This window comes from Buteo buteo, chromosome 9 (assembly GCF_964188355.1).
Source record: "Buteo buteo chromosome 9, bButBut1.hap1.1, whole genome shotgun sequence".
In the NCBI taxonomy this organism is placed as follows: domain Eukaryota; kingdom Metazoa; phylum Chordata; class Aves; order Accipitriformes; family Accipitridae; genus Buteo; species Buteo buteo.
The window spans coordinates 39,974,442-39,990,982 of NC_134179.1; the positions used below are offsets into that span (position 1 = coordinate 39,974,442).

Below are 16,541 nucleotides of genomic sequence, written 5' to 3' on the forward strand. Positions count from 1 at the left end.
AAACCACTGAAACTGGAGGCTTGAAGCCAGGAAGAGAAGCAGAGGGTGTCGCGTCCCAAAGTTGGAGCAACTCAGGTTCGTGGATTTGCTTTGTCAGAATTAAGGTGAAACGACACCAGGGGAGTTCAAACAACAACCAACATTTATTCAACCTAGCTAACTTTGTCCAAGTACACATGAACTTGTTAATAGGAACCTTGCAACATGTCATTAAGCCGCTGTTTGAGAAGAGGAGGGAAGTATAGAAAAATGAAATGGAAAAAGGAACAGGAAATGTATCAGAAGGAGAGCCCTCCCATTGAGTCACGAGGTTCAGAGCAGACCCCCTTGCTTTCTGGACTCCTTCTCAAAGAGGAGCCCAGGGGCGGCTAGATCCACTCCTAGTCTCAGACTTGGTCAACGGTTTATGTTTAAAAGGATGAGGTGTAGGGACTGTGGAAAAGAGAGAAGGAAAAGAGGGAGTGGGAGAGAGAAAGAAAGAAAGAAAGAGAGAAGAGAACAGAAGGGTTTCACCAGTCCTGGGTCCAGCGTTAGTCCAGCCAGCGTAGAGAACCAGTTCCGGAGGGTGCGCACTGAGGACTCATTCTCTCTTCTTTTATAGTGTGTTAGTTGATGATCTCAACATGCGCAGTTCCCACACCTGGGGTTCACTGGAATCGGTCAGTGAGCTTGGGGGGGGGGGGGTTCATTGTGGAGTTGCCTCTCCTTTCCTGCTGGCATGACCACTTAAGATAGAAGCACAGTCCCAACTTCTGTGGGACCTTCTTCCTCCAGGAAGGCATAAATTGTGTTCCTTCTCCTGGTCACTTCAGATAAGGAATTGGGGCTTTGGAGAAGTGTGTTCCCACCCTCCGTGGGGCCCTCTCCTCTGTTCACATTGTCCTGTTCACAAAAATCCAGCATTTTTACAGAGGCCGCTTTCTCCAGCAAAGCTCTTTTAGCGGATGTTTGAGACATTGAATTTGTCAGACCGTCACAGGGGGATGCAGGGCCAGGGTGGCCTAAGGTGCCCTGGACCACTTGGGGCTGTCCCAACATGGGAGGACGTGCTGGGTTCCCTATGCCCCAAGCTCATGGACAGCTGGAGTATAGTCCTGGTGGTGGGCACCCTCCATATCCTCCTTGTTGGGGTTCCCCTGCAAAGAGCCATGGATCAGGATTTTAACCATGGATACCGCAACACTATATGCTGCAGGTCTCTGCCACGAGTCTGCTAGATCCAGTCCCAAGTGTAGCTGCCGTTGATGGTGGGTACACCAGAGATGTGGCAGGTATCTCTGAGACCCTCCGTACTGTGGGGCCTGAGGCCTTTGTCTGCTCCTGAGAAAGGGCACCTGTGACCCCAGGAGACAAGGATGAACAGGCTGCGATGTCTCAAGGTATCCCTCTGAACGTCAGAAAATCCTTTTTCAGCATGCAGGTGAGCAAGCACTGGCAAACGTTGCTCAGGAAGCTTGTGGCGTCTCCATGCTTGGAGATATTCAAAAGATGGCTGGTCATAGTCCCGCGCAACAGAACCGGCTCTAGGTAGCCGTGATGGAGTAGAGGGGTTGGGCCAGATGACCTTTGGAGGTCCCTTCCAAACACAGTCATTAAGTGATTCTGTGAGTAGAGGGGAAGGATCATCTCCTCAATTTATGCAATGCATGAAAGGCTGGGAAGCGTGTGCTAAGTTCCCATGTGGAAACGTCCAACTCCTCCTCTGCCCCTGTCCAATTCGCAAGGATGGGCAATGACACCACACACAGGGTGTTACACACAGCCAGAGCGGCTCCTGCTCATCTCTCCCCAGCTCCTCTCTGCCCACAGATCTGCTCTGCTTAGCTTTCCCACACCAGGATTCCCCCCATAAGGGCTGAAAGGCATGTCCTGTGAGGAGCAGCTGAGGCTTTGGGCTTGCCTGGTTTGGAGAAAAACAGGCTGAGGGCTGACCTCGTTGCTCTCTACAGCTTCCTGAGGAGGGGAGGTGAAGAGGGAAGTGCTGATCTCTTCTCCCTGGGATCCAGTGATAGGATGCGCAGGACTGGTGCAAAGCTATTCCAGGGGAGGTTCTAACTTGCCATTAGGAAGCATTTCTTTACCGAGAGGGTGCTCAAACACTGGCACAGGTTTCCTAGAGAGGTGGTTGATGCCCCAAGCCTGTCAGTGTTTAAGAGGCATCTGGACAATGCCCTTAATAACATGCTTAAACTTGGTCAGCCCTGAACTGGTCAGGCAGTTGGACTAGATGATGGTTGTAGGTCCCTTCCTACTGAAATTGTCTATTCTTCTATTCTATTCCATTCTATTCTATTCTATTCTATTCTATTCTATTCTATTCTATTCTATTCTCTGGACCACTGACAGCACCCGGCCACGACGACACCCCTCTCTCTCTGAATACAGGCACAGTCCGCTCACTGACTCACCCCTGAGATAGGCTGTGACTCCCGTGAACGTGCAGGAGGGGAGAGCAGGAGCGGTGGAAGCTGATGTTGCTCAGGCACACCCCAAGTGTCTCTCACTGTGGTCCCTGCAGGGTGCAGTAATAGAGCGCACTGTCCCCCAGCTCCAGCTCGGTGATGATCAGCGTCCCGGAGCTCTTGTCAGCCTGGCAGGAAAACCTCTTGCGGGCAAAAGGGGCTGTGTGGCTGTAGGAGCCTCCCCGGCCCTTGCTCTGCAGCAAGTACTGCAGCGGTCCACTGGGACACTGTTGATACCAGGCCACGTAAATATAGGAGGCATTGGAGCTGTAAGTGCATCGTAAGGTCCCGGTATTCCCTGCTTGCCATGACACTGTAGACCTCATCGCTTGGATCTCATCACCCTGAAATGCACCTGAAACAAAAGCAGGGCTGTTCCATGACTGCTTTACTCTCACTGGTGCAAGGCAATGGCCCACAAAAGGGTCAATGGAAGCAGGCAATGGCATTGCCAGGCAATGGTGTTGTCAAAGCCCAAGTGCTTTGGGTACTTCAGGGAAGAAGGGGCCAAGGGAGGGCAGCGAGGGGCTGCAGGCAGGCAGAGCAGCCGGCCTGCTTGGGTGACGGAAACACGTTGAACCACCTTCTCAGAATAAAACACTGAGTTTGGGACTCAGGAGATGGAACTTGGCAGTGCTGGGAAAGGAGCTCTTCCCGAAAGCCAGGACGACCTGCACTGTGCACTGATAGACAATCTCTTCCTGGGAACAGCCCTCAGCCACCTCAGCACTCACTGGCTCCAAATATTGTGCACCCTGGGCCGGGCCCCAGCAGGTTTTTGTTAAAGCTTAGCTGGATTTCCTGTCCCCGTGTGCGAACAGCGCAGAAGTAGCGGGCAGAGTCCCGGGGCTGCAGGTCCCGCAGGGACAGAATCGACTCGGACCGGGAATTGTCCCGGGAGGCAGTGGCTCGACCCCGCACTCCTGCCCCGTACTGCTTCGTACTACCCGAGTACCCGCTGATGTACGACACCCACTCGAGGCTGCCGCCGGCCGCCTGACGGTACCACCTAATTGCATAAGGCCCGAAGTCGAAGCCGGATCCCCGGCAGGAGAGGCGCACGGTCTCCCCGGGCGCTCGCAGCCCTCCGCCGTCCTCCACCAGCCTCAGCTGCGCCCACAGCCCTGCGGACGGAGGTTTGTGTCAAAGCTCAGCTGGATTTCCTGTCCCCGTGCAACAGCGCAGAAGTAGCGGGCAGAGTCCCGGGGCTGCAGGTCCCGCAGGGACAGAATCGACTCGGACCGGGAATTGTCCCGGGACACCGCGGCTCGACCCTGCACTCCTGCCCCGTACTGCTTAGTAGTACCCGATGGCCCGCTGATGTACGACACCCACTCGAGACTGCCGCCGGCCGCCTGACGGTACCACAAAACTCCGTAACTCCCGAAGCTGAAGCCGGATCCCCGGCAGGAGAGGCGCACGGTCTCCCCGGGCGCTCGCAGCCCTCCGCCGTCCTCCACCAGCCTCAGCTGCGCCCACAGCCCTGCGGACGGAGAGCGCAGGCAGCCGGGCAGGGCGCGCCCACGGCCCGAGGACGTTCCCCCGCCGCCCCGGGGCTGAGCCGCGCCTGCTCCCGACACCTGCGCCCCGACCCGCTGCCCGAAAGCCTCCCGAAAGCCCTCTCCCCCGCACTCTCCCCCGCCCGCTCCCCGCCTCCCCGCTAAGGAAGGCCAGCGCGCCCGGCGCCGGAGCAGCCGCGGCCCCGGGCAGCCCCAGCCCCGGGCCCAGCCCCGGGCTCGCTGCCCGCCCCGCCCGGCTCTCACCTGCCGGCCCCGCGGCCAAGGCCAAGGCCAGGAGCCACGGCCCCAGCCCGGGCGCCATCGTGCCCTGCCGCGCCGGGGCCGGCCGGGGCCGAAGGGCCCGGCGGGAGCCGCAGAGGAGCCGAGCGGAGCCGCGCTCGGGCCCGGGCTCGGGCCGGCTTCTGCGCGCCCCGCCGGCTCGGCCCCTCGCCGGGGCAGCGCCGACGCCTCTGCCCGCCCCCGACAGCCCCGGCCCCCCGGGGCCGCGGCCCCTTGGCGGCAGGAGAAGGGGCGGCGCGGGGAGGGCCGCGGGGCAGGGGCGGCGGCAGCGGCAGCGGCAGCGGCAGCGGCAGCGGCAGAGGAGGAGCGCGGCGCCCCGGCAGGCGAAGGCTCCTGCCCCTCGGCTCCCAGCGCGGCTCCGGCGCTGGCCCGGCTCCCGGCCCGGCCGAGCCCTGCCGAAGGCTGCCGGCCCGCAGCGGCCCCTCGCAGGACGCTCCCCGTGCCCCGTGCCCCGCACGCCCGGCCCGCCCTGGCCTCGCTCCCATCCCTGCCAAAGGCCTACAGAAGCCCAGGCTGAGCACATCAGTAGCTCCTCCCTTGCGATGGAGTCACTACAGCATAGAAGGCCACTAGGCTGGTCAGGCAAGACTTGCCCTCGGGGAAGCCATGCTGGCTGCCTCGAATCACCTCTCCACCCTCCGCGTGCCTGAACGTAGCTTCTAGGAAGAGCTGCTCCACAACCTTCCCAGTCACAGAGGTGAGGCTGACAAGTCGGTTGTTCCCAGGGTCCTCCTTTCTACCCTTTTTAAAAATGGGTGCAATGTTTCCCTTTTTCCAGTCCCTGAGGACTTCACCTGACTGCCGTGACTCTCCAAATATCATGGAGAGTGGCTTGGCAACTACACCAGCCAAATCCCTTAGGACTCTGGGATGCATTTCTTCAGGTCCCATAGACTTAGCTATGTTCCTCATGTGGTCTCGAACCTGATCTTCCATTACAGTGTGTCGTGGTTTAACCCCAGCCAGCAAACAAGCACCGTGCATCTGCTCACTCGCTCCCCCTGCACCAAGTGGGATGAGGGATAAAATTGGGAAAAGAAGTAAAACTCGTGGGTTGAGATAAGAACGGTTTAATAGAACAGAAAGGAAGAAACTAATGATGATAATGATAACACTAATAAAATGACAGCAGTAATAATAAAAGGATTGGAATATACAAATGATGCACAGTGCAATTGCTCACGACCCACCCGCCGATCGATGCCCAGTTAATCCCCGAGTGGCGATCCCTCTGCCCCCACTCCCCCAGTTTTTATACTAGATTTGACGTCACATGGTGTGGAATACCCTGTTGGCCACTTTGGGTCAGCTGCCCTGGCTGTGTCCTGTGCCAGCTTCTTGTGTCCCTCCAGCTCTGTTGCTGGCTGGGCATCAGAAGATGAAAATTCCTTGACTTTAGACTAAACATTACTTAGCAACAACTGAAAACATCAGTGTCATCAACATTCTTCTCATACTGAGCTCAAAACATAGCACTCTGCCAGCTCCTAGGAGGACAATTAAATCTATCCCAGCTGAAATCAGGACGCACTGGGAGGGACTTTGCTCCCCAAGTCCCTGCCATGAGGTCCATCCGCTCAAGAGGTTTGCGAAGAGCGATTGCCAGCGAAGACTGAGGCAAAAAAGTTGTTGAGTACCTCAGCCTTCTCCTTGGCTGTTCTTACCAGTTTTGCTGGTCAAGTTCATCAAAGGGGGATACCCCTTCCTTGACTTTCCTTTTCTGCCTGACCTACTTAGGAAAGCCCTTCTTACTATCCTCTCTGCCTGCAGAGCAGCTCAGCCCACATCTTCCCTGTCTGTGCCTCTGTCACTGCAGTCAGTCCTAGTCGCTCCTAGTTGCACCTTTGATCTAGGATAACAGTGAAGGCGAGAGGTGGGGCTGGAGGAGCAGAAGAAGGTGAAGCTGTTGGTGCACTCCCAGGTGTCTCCCACCCTGCAGGGTGCAATCACAGAGCCCTCGTTTGGCAGGAAAAACACTGCTGGGCAAAAGGTGATGTGTTGCAGTAGGGCCACCCTGACCTTCCTCTGAGGAAGGACTGCAAGGTACTCCTGGGACTTTGGAGCTGGGCCTGGGGGTGGCAGGTTGTTCTCCCATTGGCCCCACATCCCTTGGTGTTGCTGAGCTGCTGCTCCTGGATGTGAGCCCCCTGAGCCCAACTCTGCTTGGACAGGGCACCCCTAGGCAGATATGCTCCCCTCCTCCCTCCACTCTGGCCCAGCACCCTACTCGCTCCTCCACGCTGACACTGCTCCCGCTGCCTCTTCCCATCAAAGCCTTCCCAGACCCCCCCCAAGCAGCAAAGGCAGCAAAGGGCAGGTGAGATCTCGGGTTTCCGTGGCACTGAACCTCTGGGGTACATGTGTAGGCTCAAGCCCCAAGGCTCATCCCCCAAAACTTACGTGCACAGGACTCAGCAGGGACGAGGCTGTTGGGGCTCCTCAGCAGAGCAGGGTCACTCCCTTCTCTGTGCTCACCGTACTCAGCAGGAACCCTGAGCTCCCCTACAACCACAAGAGGGGACACCTACTGAGCCCTGACACAGTGTCACCCTCTTGACTGCTACCACCATTTGGGGGAGCATCGCCCACTCCACAGACTGTCTGAATCCTTCCCCTCCCTCCGCTCTTGATGGGTGCTCCAACACGGCCCCTCTGGGAGGGGATCCAGGACAGGTGAGGGAAGGGGAGGTGCAGAGGGTAGAGGAGCCCACTGAAACTGGAGGCATGAGGCCGGGAAAAGAAGCAGGGGGATGCAGGCCCAGGGTGGCCTAAGGTGCCCTGGGCCACTTGGGGCTGTCCCGACATGGTAGGACATGCTGGGTTCCTTACAGGCCCTAAAATCAGGGAGGGATGGATTGTTGGTGTGGCACAGGACACCCTCCATATCTTCCTTGTTGGCGTCTCCCACAAAATTCTACCCTGGCCCCCAGTGTGCACACAAGAGCATAGAGATGCACAGGAAGCCAACAGTAACAGCACAACAAAAGGACCATTCATCACCTCCAGGGAGAAGACGCTCTGCAGCTCAGCTCCTTCTATTGCACCACCCTGGGGCTCTCTGAACAACATGAGGTTTGAAAACTCAGTTCAACTCTGACTTTCCATGTTCAAATTATAGTTCTTCAGTGCTCGCTGCGCTTCTTCCCAGGCAAACCTCTTTCCCTGTTGCTTCCTGCCTGTGGGACAGACTGAGAAGGAAGGCAGAAGGTTAACAACACGTTCATCATTTTGTGTGTGTTTGTGAGAGACTCTGCTACTGCGGCTGCTGCAGCACCGCTGTGCCTGTTTCTGGGAAAAGCCAGCTCAGACTAGTCTTGAAACTAGTACTTAATGTGGGCTCAGAGGCCTCTGTCTATGCCTGAGAAAAGGCACCTGCAACCCCGGGAGACACAGATGAACAGGCAGCAAGAGCTCAAACAGTTGCTCCATCTACTCTATCACTTCCCTGGGCTTCTGCTTGTGACGACTGGGATCCAGCAGCTGCAGACGCACATGCTCACAAGCTCTTGCTCCCATTATAGTCTCAGATCTGGAAGAGAAGCACACTTCACCATTCTCCGCGTGTGCTCCCAAATCACCCTCTGTGCCTTCCCCATTTCCTCTGCTCACCCCTCAGGCAGCAAAACTCATGGGCTGGACTGAGTCAACCTGAACCATGCCCAAAACCAGAGCAGGGCCATGACTGGGCACCTGTCCCTAATAGGAACTGACAGAAACAGCAAAACTTCTTTCCATCCTGCTGAGGGGGCTGTGAGAGAGAAGCTGTGTGCGGCTTAGCTGCCTACCAGGGTTTACCCTCAGCAGTCCTTTTTGGTGCCCAACATGGGGCACAAGGGGTTTTGACATAACAACATGTTTAGTGGCCCGAAGTTATAGCTGTTACAGCTGCGTAGCTATGAATTGGCAGGCTCCTCTGCTTGCCACCGGGCTTGCTTGCTTTGCTTCATGTTAGACACCAGTGCTCGTTAGTGGCTGCTTTTTTGCTTTTGCTGTTGGCTGTAGTGCTTATCGTCTCACTCTGCTGTGCCCGGGAAGACTTTGCCAACAGCAATGGCCACGCGCATGGGTTGGCATACTCCAGTACGAGAGCGAGTGGCAGCGACTGTGACCTGTGGGTAAGTCCACGCGGGAGGGGGTACACCCCTGAAGGCAACGAGGTTCGTGTGCGAGCAGGCCATAGCATGAGCTGTGCGTTAGCCAACATTGGAGAAGGGCTTGAGCAAACACTGACACGGAGGAGAGGGGAGGAGATCATTGCAGTGTTACAGCCTGTGCCCTGCTCCAAAGGTACAACACCTGCAGGCTGTAATAAACATAGTGCTAAATTGTTGCAACCCACGATCTGAGTTGCATGTTACAGGAAGTACTGTAACGGGAACCAACAAACCCAAGGGAGAACGAACTTCACAAGAAGCCCTGCAGCTTCAGCATAACCCAGCCTGAGCTGGCTTTGGCAGCCAGTAACCGTACACAACACAATGCGCCTCCTGACCTGAGCAACCACCTTTAACATCTTTGCTTTACCCATGAAACTGTCTTTATATCAACCCCTGGGTTTTCTCACTTCTGCCCTTCTGACTCTCAGCCCCAGCCTGCTGAGGAGCTAGTGACTGAGCAGCTGTGTGGTGCTTAGCTGCCTGCCAGCGTTAACCCACAAAATGGATGAACTTAGCCAGCTAATCATAATGGAAGTGCCTGGAGTCATCAACCACTTGGCAGCAGCAATGATGTCATTGGAATAGCCTTGGCTTTCTTTACAAATGAAGCTACATGCTTTCCTTCTACAACACAGTGCTTCTAAGAGATCCCTGTAAAATTTCTGAAGAATACAACAGGGGCAAACGTCACCAGGGTTCAGGATGTGTGCAATGGGCCGTGTACTGAGTGGTGGCTCGGCTGATGCTGCACCAGCGCCGGGTTCCCGGCATCAGAACAGATGCAAGATTTTGTAACATTTTACCACCTTTCCTGGCATGTTAATAAAACAGTTCTCTATTCTCAACCAGGGAACTACAGGCTGCTCAGCCTCACCTCGAGCCCTGGAAAGGTGATAGACCAACGAGTCCTGGGAACCATTTCCAGGCACAGGAAGGACAAGAATGTCATCAGGATTCACTTAGGGGGAGTTACGCATGACCAACACGATAACCTTCTATAAGGAAATGACTGGCTCTGTGTATGAGGGGAGAGCAGTGAATATTGGCTACTTTGACATCCAGAAGGCTTTCCACACTGTCTCCCGTAATGATCCTCCTAGAGAAGCTGATGAAGGCTGGGCTAAATGAACACACGGTGTCGTGGATCAAAACTGTCTGAATGCCTGGGACCAGATGGTGCTGATCAGCAGCATGAAGTCTAGTTGGAGGACAGCAACTAACAGTGTACCCCAGGGGTCAGTACCGGCCCCAGTCCCGTTCAACATCTTCATTAATAATCTGGAGGACGGGACAGAATGTGCCCTCAACAAATGTGCAGGTGACAGCAACCTGGGAGGAACGGCTGATACAGCAGAAGTTAGTGCTGCCATCAGGAGGGACCTCAACAGGCTGGAGAAATGGGCTGACAGGAATCTCACAGAGTTCAACAAGGGGAAGAGCAGTGTCCTGCATCTGGGGAGGAACAACTCCATGCACCAGGACAGGCTGTGGTCACCCAGCTGGAAAGCCGCTTTGCAGAAAAAGACCTCGATGTTGTGGGAGACACCAAGTTTGCCATGAGCCAGCAATGTGCCCTGGCAGCAAAGGCAGCTAAAGGTATCCTTCACGGCATTAGAGAAAGTATCATCATCAGGATGGATCCTCCCTCTCTACTCAGCACTGGAGGAAACACCTGGAGTACTGGGTCCAGCTCTTGGCTTTCCAGTATGTGAGAGACATGAACATAAGGTAGAGAGTCCTGCACATGGCTACAAAGATGAGAAGGGGTCTAGAGCATCTCTCCTACAAGGAAAGGCTGAGCCTGCTTTGAATGTGAATCCTGGGGAAGAGAGGGCTCACAGAAGAATCTCATCCATCTTCAGAAATACCTGACGTGAGGGTGAAAAGAAAACAAGGCCTCAATCTAGGTGCCCTGGTGGAGCAGGGGGTTTGGACAATAGGACCTGCTGAGGTCCCTTCCAATATCACTCATTCTGTGAGTAGAGGAAGGATCATATCTTCGATTTATGCAAGGCATGCAAGGTGTGAAAGGGTGTGCCAAGTTCGCCAGTGTGGAACCCTCCAAGCCCGCATCCCGGTCTACTTAGCTAGAACAGGCAATGACCCCACGCACATGAGGTCCTACATGGTCAGAGTGGCTTCTGCTCACCTTTCCCCAGCTCCTCTCTGCTCACAGACCTGCTCTGCTCTGGCTTCCCACTTCTCTGGACCTGTGACACCACCCGGCCATGACCAGTCCCCACTCCGTGCCCCAGGCACAGCCCAGTCACCACCTTGGCACAGAGATGGGCTGTGACACCCATGTACGGCACGTCCATTGCAAGGTTTTGGTAGCAGGGGACTGCAGGGGTGGCCTCTGTGGAAAGCACTCAGGGACCGCCTCGTGTCCAGCACAGCCTGTTCCAGCCAGCTCAGGATAATACCTGCTGCAGGCCAAAGCTGAGCTCATCAGCAAAGCAGGCATTGCCTATGGGACAACAAGGAGGGGGAGGAGGTCCTCCAGACACAGGAGCAGAGATTCCCCTGCAGCCCATGGAAGACACCGCAGTGGGACAGTTGTTTCCCTGCAGCCTGTGTAGGATTACATGGCAGAGTACATGAGTGTGCCCTGACAGGAACTGGGGCCTGTGGACAGCTGATGCTGGACCATGTTTATCCTGAAGGACTGCAGGCCTCCAAAAGGACCCACCCTGGAGCCATTTGTGAAGGACTGCAGACCATGGGAGGGAGGAAGGAGCAGTAGAGGTGAAGTGTTATGATTTCACCTCAAACCCCATCACCCATGGGCCACTTGGGCAGAGGAGGTAGAGGACTTGGGAATGAAGGTGTGAAGCTGAGCAAGGGAGGAAAGTGGGAGGTGTGGAGGAAGGTGTTTCCAGGATTTTGTTGCTCACAATCCTACTCTGTTTTAATTTCCCATAAGTTAAAATTCCCGCAGCGTGCAGAAAAGGCCAGGAACTCCTGCAGTGCAGAGTGATGGAACCTCACTGCCTGGGAGCCGCCGTGGGGCCCCCACCCCAAGCAGCCCCTTGCCCCACAGCTCTGACATAGTGGGCCGGGCCCCAGCAGCTTTTTGTTAAACCTCAGCTGGATTTCCTGTCCCCGTGTGTGAACAGCGCAGAAGTAGCGGGCAGAGTCCCGGGGCTGCAGGTCCCGCAGGGACAGAATCGACTCGGACCGGGAGTTGTCCCGGGAGGCAGTGGCTCGACCCTGCACTCCTGCCCCGTACTCCTCCGTAGTAGCCGAGTACCCGTCGATGTAGGACACCCACTCGAGACTGCCGCCGGCCGCCTGACGGTGCCACCAAACTCCGTAACTCCCGAAGCTGAAGCCGGATCCCCGGCAGGAGAGGCGCACGGTCTCCCCGGGCGCTCGCAGCCCTCCGCCGTCCTCCACCAGCCTCAGCTGCGCCCACAGCCCTGCGGACGGAGGTTTGTGTCAAAGCTCAGCTGGATTTCCTGTCCCCGTGCAACAGCGCAGAAGTAGCGGGCAGAGTCCCGGGGCTGCAGGTCCCGCAGGGACAGAATCGACTCGGACCGGGAATTGTCCCGGGACACCGCGGCTCGACCCTGCACTCCGGCCCCGTACTGCTTCACAGAACCCGAATCCCATTCGATGTAGGACACCCACTCGAGACTGCCGCCGGCCGCCTGACGGTACCACAGAATGAAATAGTCCTCGAAGTTGAAGCCGGATCCCCGGCAGGAGAGGCGCACGGTCTCCCCGGGCGCTCGCAGCCCTCCGCCGTCCTCCACCAGCCTCAGCTGCGCCCACAGCCCTGCGGACGGAGAGCGCAGGCAGCCGGGCAGGGCGCGCCCACGGCCCGAGGACGTTCCCCCGCCGCCCCGGGGCTGAGCCGCGCCTGCTCCCGACACCTGCGCCCCGACCCGCTGCCCGAAAGCCTCCCGAAAGCCCTCTCCCCCGCACTCTCCCCCGCCCGCTCCCCGCCTCCCCGCTAAGGAAGGCCAGCGCGCCCGGCGCCGGAGCAGCCGCGGCCCCGGGCAGCCCCAGCCCCGGGCCCAGCCCCGGGCTCGCTGCCCGCCCCGCCCGGCTCTCACCTGCCGGCCCCGCGGCCAAGGCCAAGGCCAGGAGCCACGGCCCCAGCCCGGGCGCCATCGTGCCCTGCCGCGCCGGGGCCGGCCGGGGCCGAAGGGCCCGGCGGGAGCCGCAGAGGAGCCGAGCGGAGCCGCGCTCGGGCCCGGGCTCGGGCCGGCTTCTGCGCGCCCCGCCGGCTCGGCCCCTCGCCGGGGCAGCGCCGACGCCTCTGCCCGCCCCCGACAGCCCCGGCCCCCCGGGGCCGCGGCCCCTTGGCGGCAGGAGAAGGGGCGGCGCGGGGAGGGCCGCGGGGCAGGGGCGGCGGCAGCGGCAGCGGCAGCGGCAGCGGCAGAGGAGGAGCGCGGCGCCCCGGCAGGCGAAGGCTCCTGCCCCTCGGCTCCCAGCAGAGGAGACAGGCTGGAAAGAGGCGCCTAATTCACGGCTAGAAGAGGAGGAGGGCTCTTCCCACTGTGCTCTGAGGGGTGTCTGACGACATCGAGAGGCAGAGGCAGGTCAGGCTGCAAGCAGTCAGCACAGCTCCACGGAGCCGTGCAGAGCACAGGGGCATGCTCAGTTCCTGGAGGGCATCACCCCTTCCTTCCACTTACCTAGGATGAAGAGTAACCCCACGCACATGGCAGTCCACATGGCCAGGCCCGCTCTGTCTCACCTCTCTCCAGCTTCTCGCTGCCTGCAGAACAGCTCAGCCCACATCTTCCCTGTCTGTGCCTCTGTCACTACAGTCTGTCCTAGTCGCTCCTCGTTGCACCCTCAGTCTATGATAACAGTGAAGGCGAGAGGTGGGGCTGGAGGAGCAGAAGAAGGTGAAGCTGTTGGTGCACTCCCAGGTGTCTCTCACCCTGCAGGTGCATCACAGAGCCCTCGTTTGGCAGGAAAAACACTGCTGGGCAAAAGGTGACGTGTTGCACTACGGCCACCCTGACTTTCCTCTGAGGAAGGACTGCAAGGTGATCCTGGGACTTTGGAGCTCAGCCTGGGGGTGGCAGGTTGTCCTCCCTGGGGGCCCCTGTCTCTTGGTGCTCCTGAGATGTTGCTCCTGGATGTGAGCCCCCCCTCGAGCCCAACTCTGCTTGGACAGGGCACCCCTAAGCAGATATGCTCCCCTCCTCCCTCCACTCTGGCCCAGCACCCTACTCGCTCCTCCACGCTGACACTGCTCCCGCTGCCTCTTCCCATCAAAGCCTTCCCAACCCCCCCCCCCCCAAGCAGCAAAGGCAGCAAAGGGCAGGTGAGATCTCGGGTGTCCGTGGCACTGAACCTCTGGGCTACATGTGTAGGCTCAAGCCCCCAGCTCATCCCCCAAAGCTCACGTGCACAGGACTCAGCAGGGACAAGGCTGTTGGGGCTCCTCAGCAGAGCAGGGTCACTCCCTTCTCTGTGCTCACTGTACTCCGCAGGAACTCAGAGCTCCCCTACAACCACAGGAGGGGACACCTACTGAGCCCTGACACAGTGTCACCCTCTTGACTGCTACCACCATTTTGGGGAACATAGCCCACTCCACACCAGCCCTCCACGGACTCTCTGCATCCCTTCCCTCTCCTCTCTTTTGATGGGTGCTCCAACATGTCCCTTTGGGGAGGGAATCTCCAGGACTAGGGTGGAAAAAGGCAGCTGCAGAGGGTAGAGGAAACCACTGAAACTGGAGGCTTGAAGCCAGGAAGAGAAGCAGAGGGTGTCGCGTCCCAAAGTTGGAGCAACTCAGGTTCGTGGATTTGCTTTGTCAGAATTAAGGTGAAACGACACCAGGGGAGTTCAAACAACAACCAACATTTATTCAACCTAGCTAACTTTGTCCAAGTACACATGAACTTGTTAATAGGAACCTTGCAACATGTCATTAAGCCGCTGTTTGAGAAGAGGAGGGAAGTATAGAAAAATGAAATGGAAAAAGGAACAGGAAATGTATCAGAAGGAGAGCCCTCCCATTGAGTCACGAGGTTCAGAGCAGACCCCCTTGCTTTCTGGACTCCTTCTCAAAGAGGAGCCCAGGGGCGGCTAGATCCACTCCTAGTCTCAGACTTGGTCAACGGTTTATGTTTAAAAGGATGAGGTGTAGGGACTGTGGAAAAGAGAGAAGGAAAAGAGGGAGTGGGAGAGAGAAAGAAAGAAAGAAAGAGAGAAGAGAACAGAAGGGTTTCACCAGTCCTGGGTCCAGCGTTAGTCCAGCCAGCGTAGAGAACCAGTTCCGGAGGGTGCGCACTGAGGACTCATTCTCTCTTCTTTTATAGTGTGTTAGTTGATGATCTCAACATGCGCAGTTCCCACACCTGGGGTTCACTGGAATCGGTCAGTGAGCTTGGGGGGGGGGGGGTTCATTGTGGAGTTGCCTCTCCTTTCCTGCTGGCATGACCACTTAAGATAGAAGCACAGTCCCAACTTCTGTGGGACCTTCTTCCTCCAGGAAGGCATAAATTGTGTTCCTTCTCCTGGTCACTTCAGATAAGGAATTGGGGCTTTGGAGAAGTGTGTTCCCACCCTCCGTGGGGCCCTCTCCTCTGTTCACATTGTCCTGTTCACAAAAATCCAGCATTTTTACAGAGGCCGCTTTCTCCAGCAAAGCTCTTTTAGCGGATGTTTGAGACATTGAATTTGTCAGACCGTCACAGGGGGATGCAGGGCCAGGGTGGCCTAAGGTGCCCTGGACCACTTGGGGCTGTCCCAACATGGGAGGACGTGCTGGGTTCCCTATGCCCCAAGCTCATGGACAGCTGGAGTATAGTCCTGGTGGTGGGCACCCTCCATATCCTCCTTGTTGGGGTTCCCCTGCAAAGAGCCATGGATCAGGATTTTAACCATGGATACCGCAACACTATATGCTGCAGGTCTCTGCCACGAGTCTGCTAGATCCAGTCCCAAGTGTAGCTGCCGTTGATGGTGGGTACACCAGAGATGTGGCAGGTATCTCTGAGACCCTCCGTACTGTGGGGCCTGAGGCCTTTGTCTGCTCCTGAGAAAGGGCACCTGTGACCCCAGGAGACAAGGATGAACAGGCTGCGATGTCTCAAGGTATCCCTCTGAACGTCAGAAAATCCTTTTTCAGCATGCAGGTGAGCAAGCACTGGCAAACGTTGCTCAGGAAGCTTGTGGCGTCTCCATGCTTGGAGATATTCAAAAGATGGCTGGTCATAGTCCCGCGCAACAGAACCGGCTCTAGGTAGCCGTGATGGAGTAGAGGGGTTGGGCCAGATGACCTTTGGAGGTCCCTTCCAAACACAGTCATTAAGTGATTCTGTGAGTAGAGGGGAAGGATCATCTCCTCAATTTATGCAATGCATGAAAGGCTGGGAAGCGTGTGCTAAGTTCCCATGTGGAAACATCCAACTCCTCCTCTGCCCCTGTCCAATTCGCAAGGATGGGCAATGACACCACACACAGGGTGTTACACACAGCCAGAGCGGCTCCTGCTCATCTCTCCCCAGCTCCTCTCTGCCCACAGATCTGCTCTGCTTAGCTTTCCCACACCAGGATTCCCCCCATAAGGGCTGAAAGGCATGTCCTGTGAGGAGCAGCTGAGGCTTTGGGCTTGCCTGGTTTGGAGAAAAACAGGCTGAGGGCTGACCTCGTTGCTCTCTACAGCTTCCTGAGGAGGGGAGGTGAAGAGGGAAGTGCTGATCTCTTCTCCCTGGGATCCAGTGATAGGATGCGCAGGACTGGTGCAAAGCTGTTCCAGGGGAGGTTCTAACTTGCCATTAGGAAGCATTTCTTTACCGAGAGGGTGCTCAAACACTGGCACAGGTTTCCTAGAGAGGTGGTTGATGCCCCAAGCCTGTCAGTGTTTAAGAGGCATCTGGACAATGCCCTTAATAACATGCTTAAACTTGGTCAGCCCTGAACTGGTCAGGCAGTTGGACTAGATGATGGTTGTAGGTCCCTTCCTACTGAAATTGTCTATTCTTCTATTCTATTCCATTCTATTCTATTCTATTCTATTCTATTCTATTCTATTCTATTCTCTGGACCACTGACAGCACCCGGCCACGACGACACCCCTCTCTCTCTGAATACAGGCACAGTCCGCTCACTGACTCACCCCTGAGATAGGCTGTGACTCCCGTGAACGTGCA

At 56.9% G+C, this 16,541-nt stretch overlaps 2 protein-coding genes and 1 gene segment (V, D, J or C); all 3 read right to left on the bottom strand.

The window, feature by feature from the left end:
* The window catches only part of LOC142034583 (M1-specific T cell receptor alpha chain-like), a 137,276-nt gene that overhangs the window by 85,584 nt on the left and 35,151 nt on the right, over positions 1-16,541 (bottom strand). The gene's annotated exons all lie outside the window — the stretch shown is intronic.
* Positions 1-16,541, bottom strand: part of LOC142034582 (T cell receptor alpha chain MC.7.G5-like) — an 88,673-nt gene that overhangs the window by 26,979 nt on the left and 45,153 nt on the right. The gene's annotated exons all lie outside the window — the stretch shown is intronic.
* On the bottom strand, positions 3,442-4,404 carry LOC142034585 (Ig heavy chain V region C3-like). The segment is given in 2 exon segments: positions 3,442-3,945; positions 4,226-4,404. Coding segments are annotated over 2 exon segments (435 nt in total).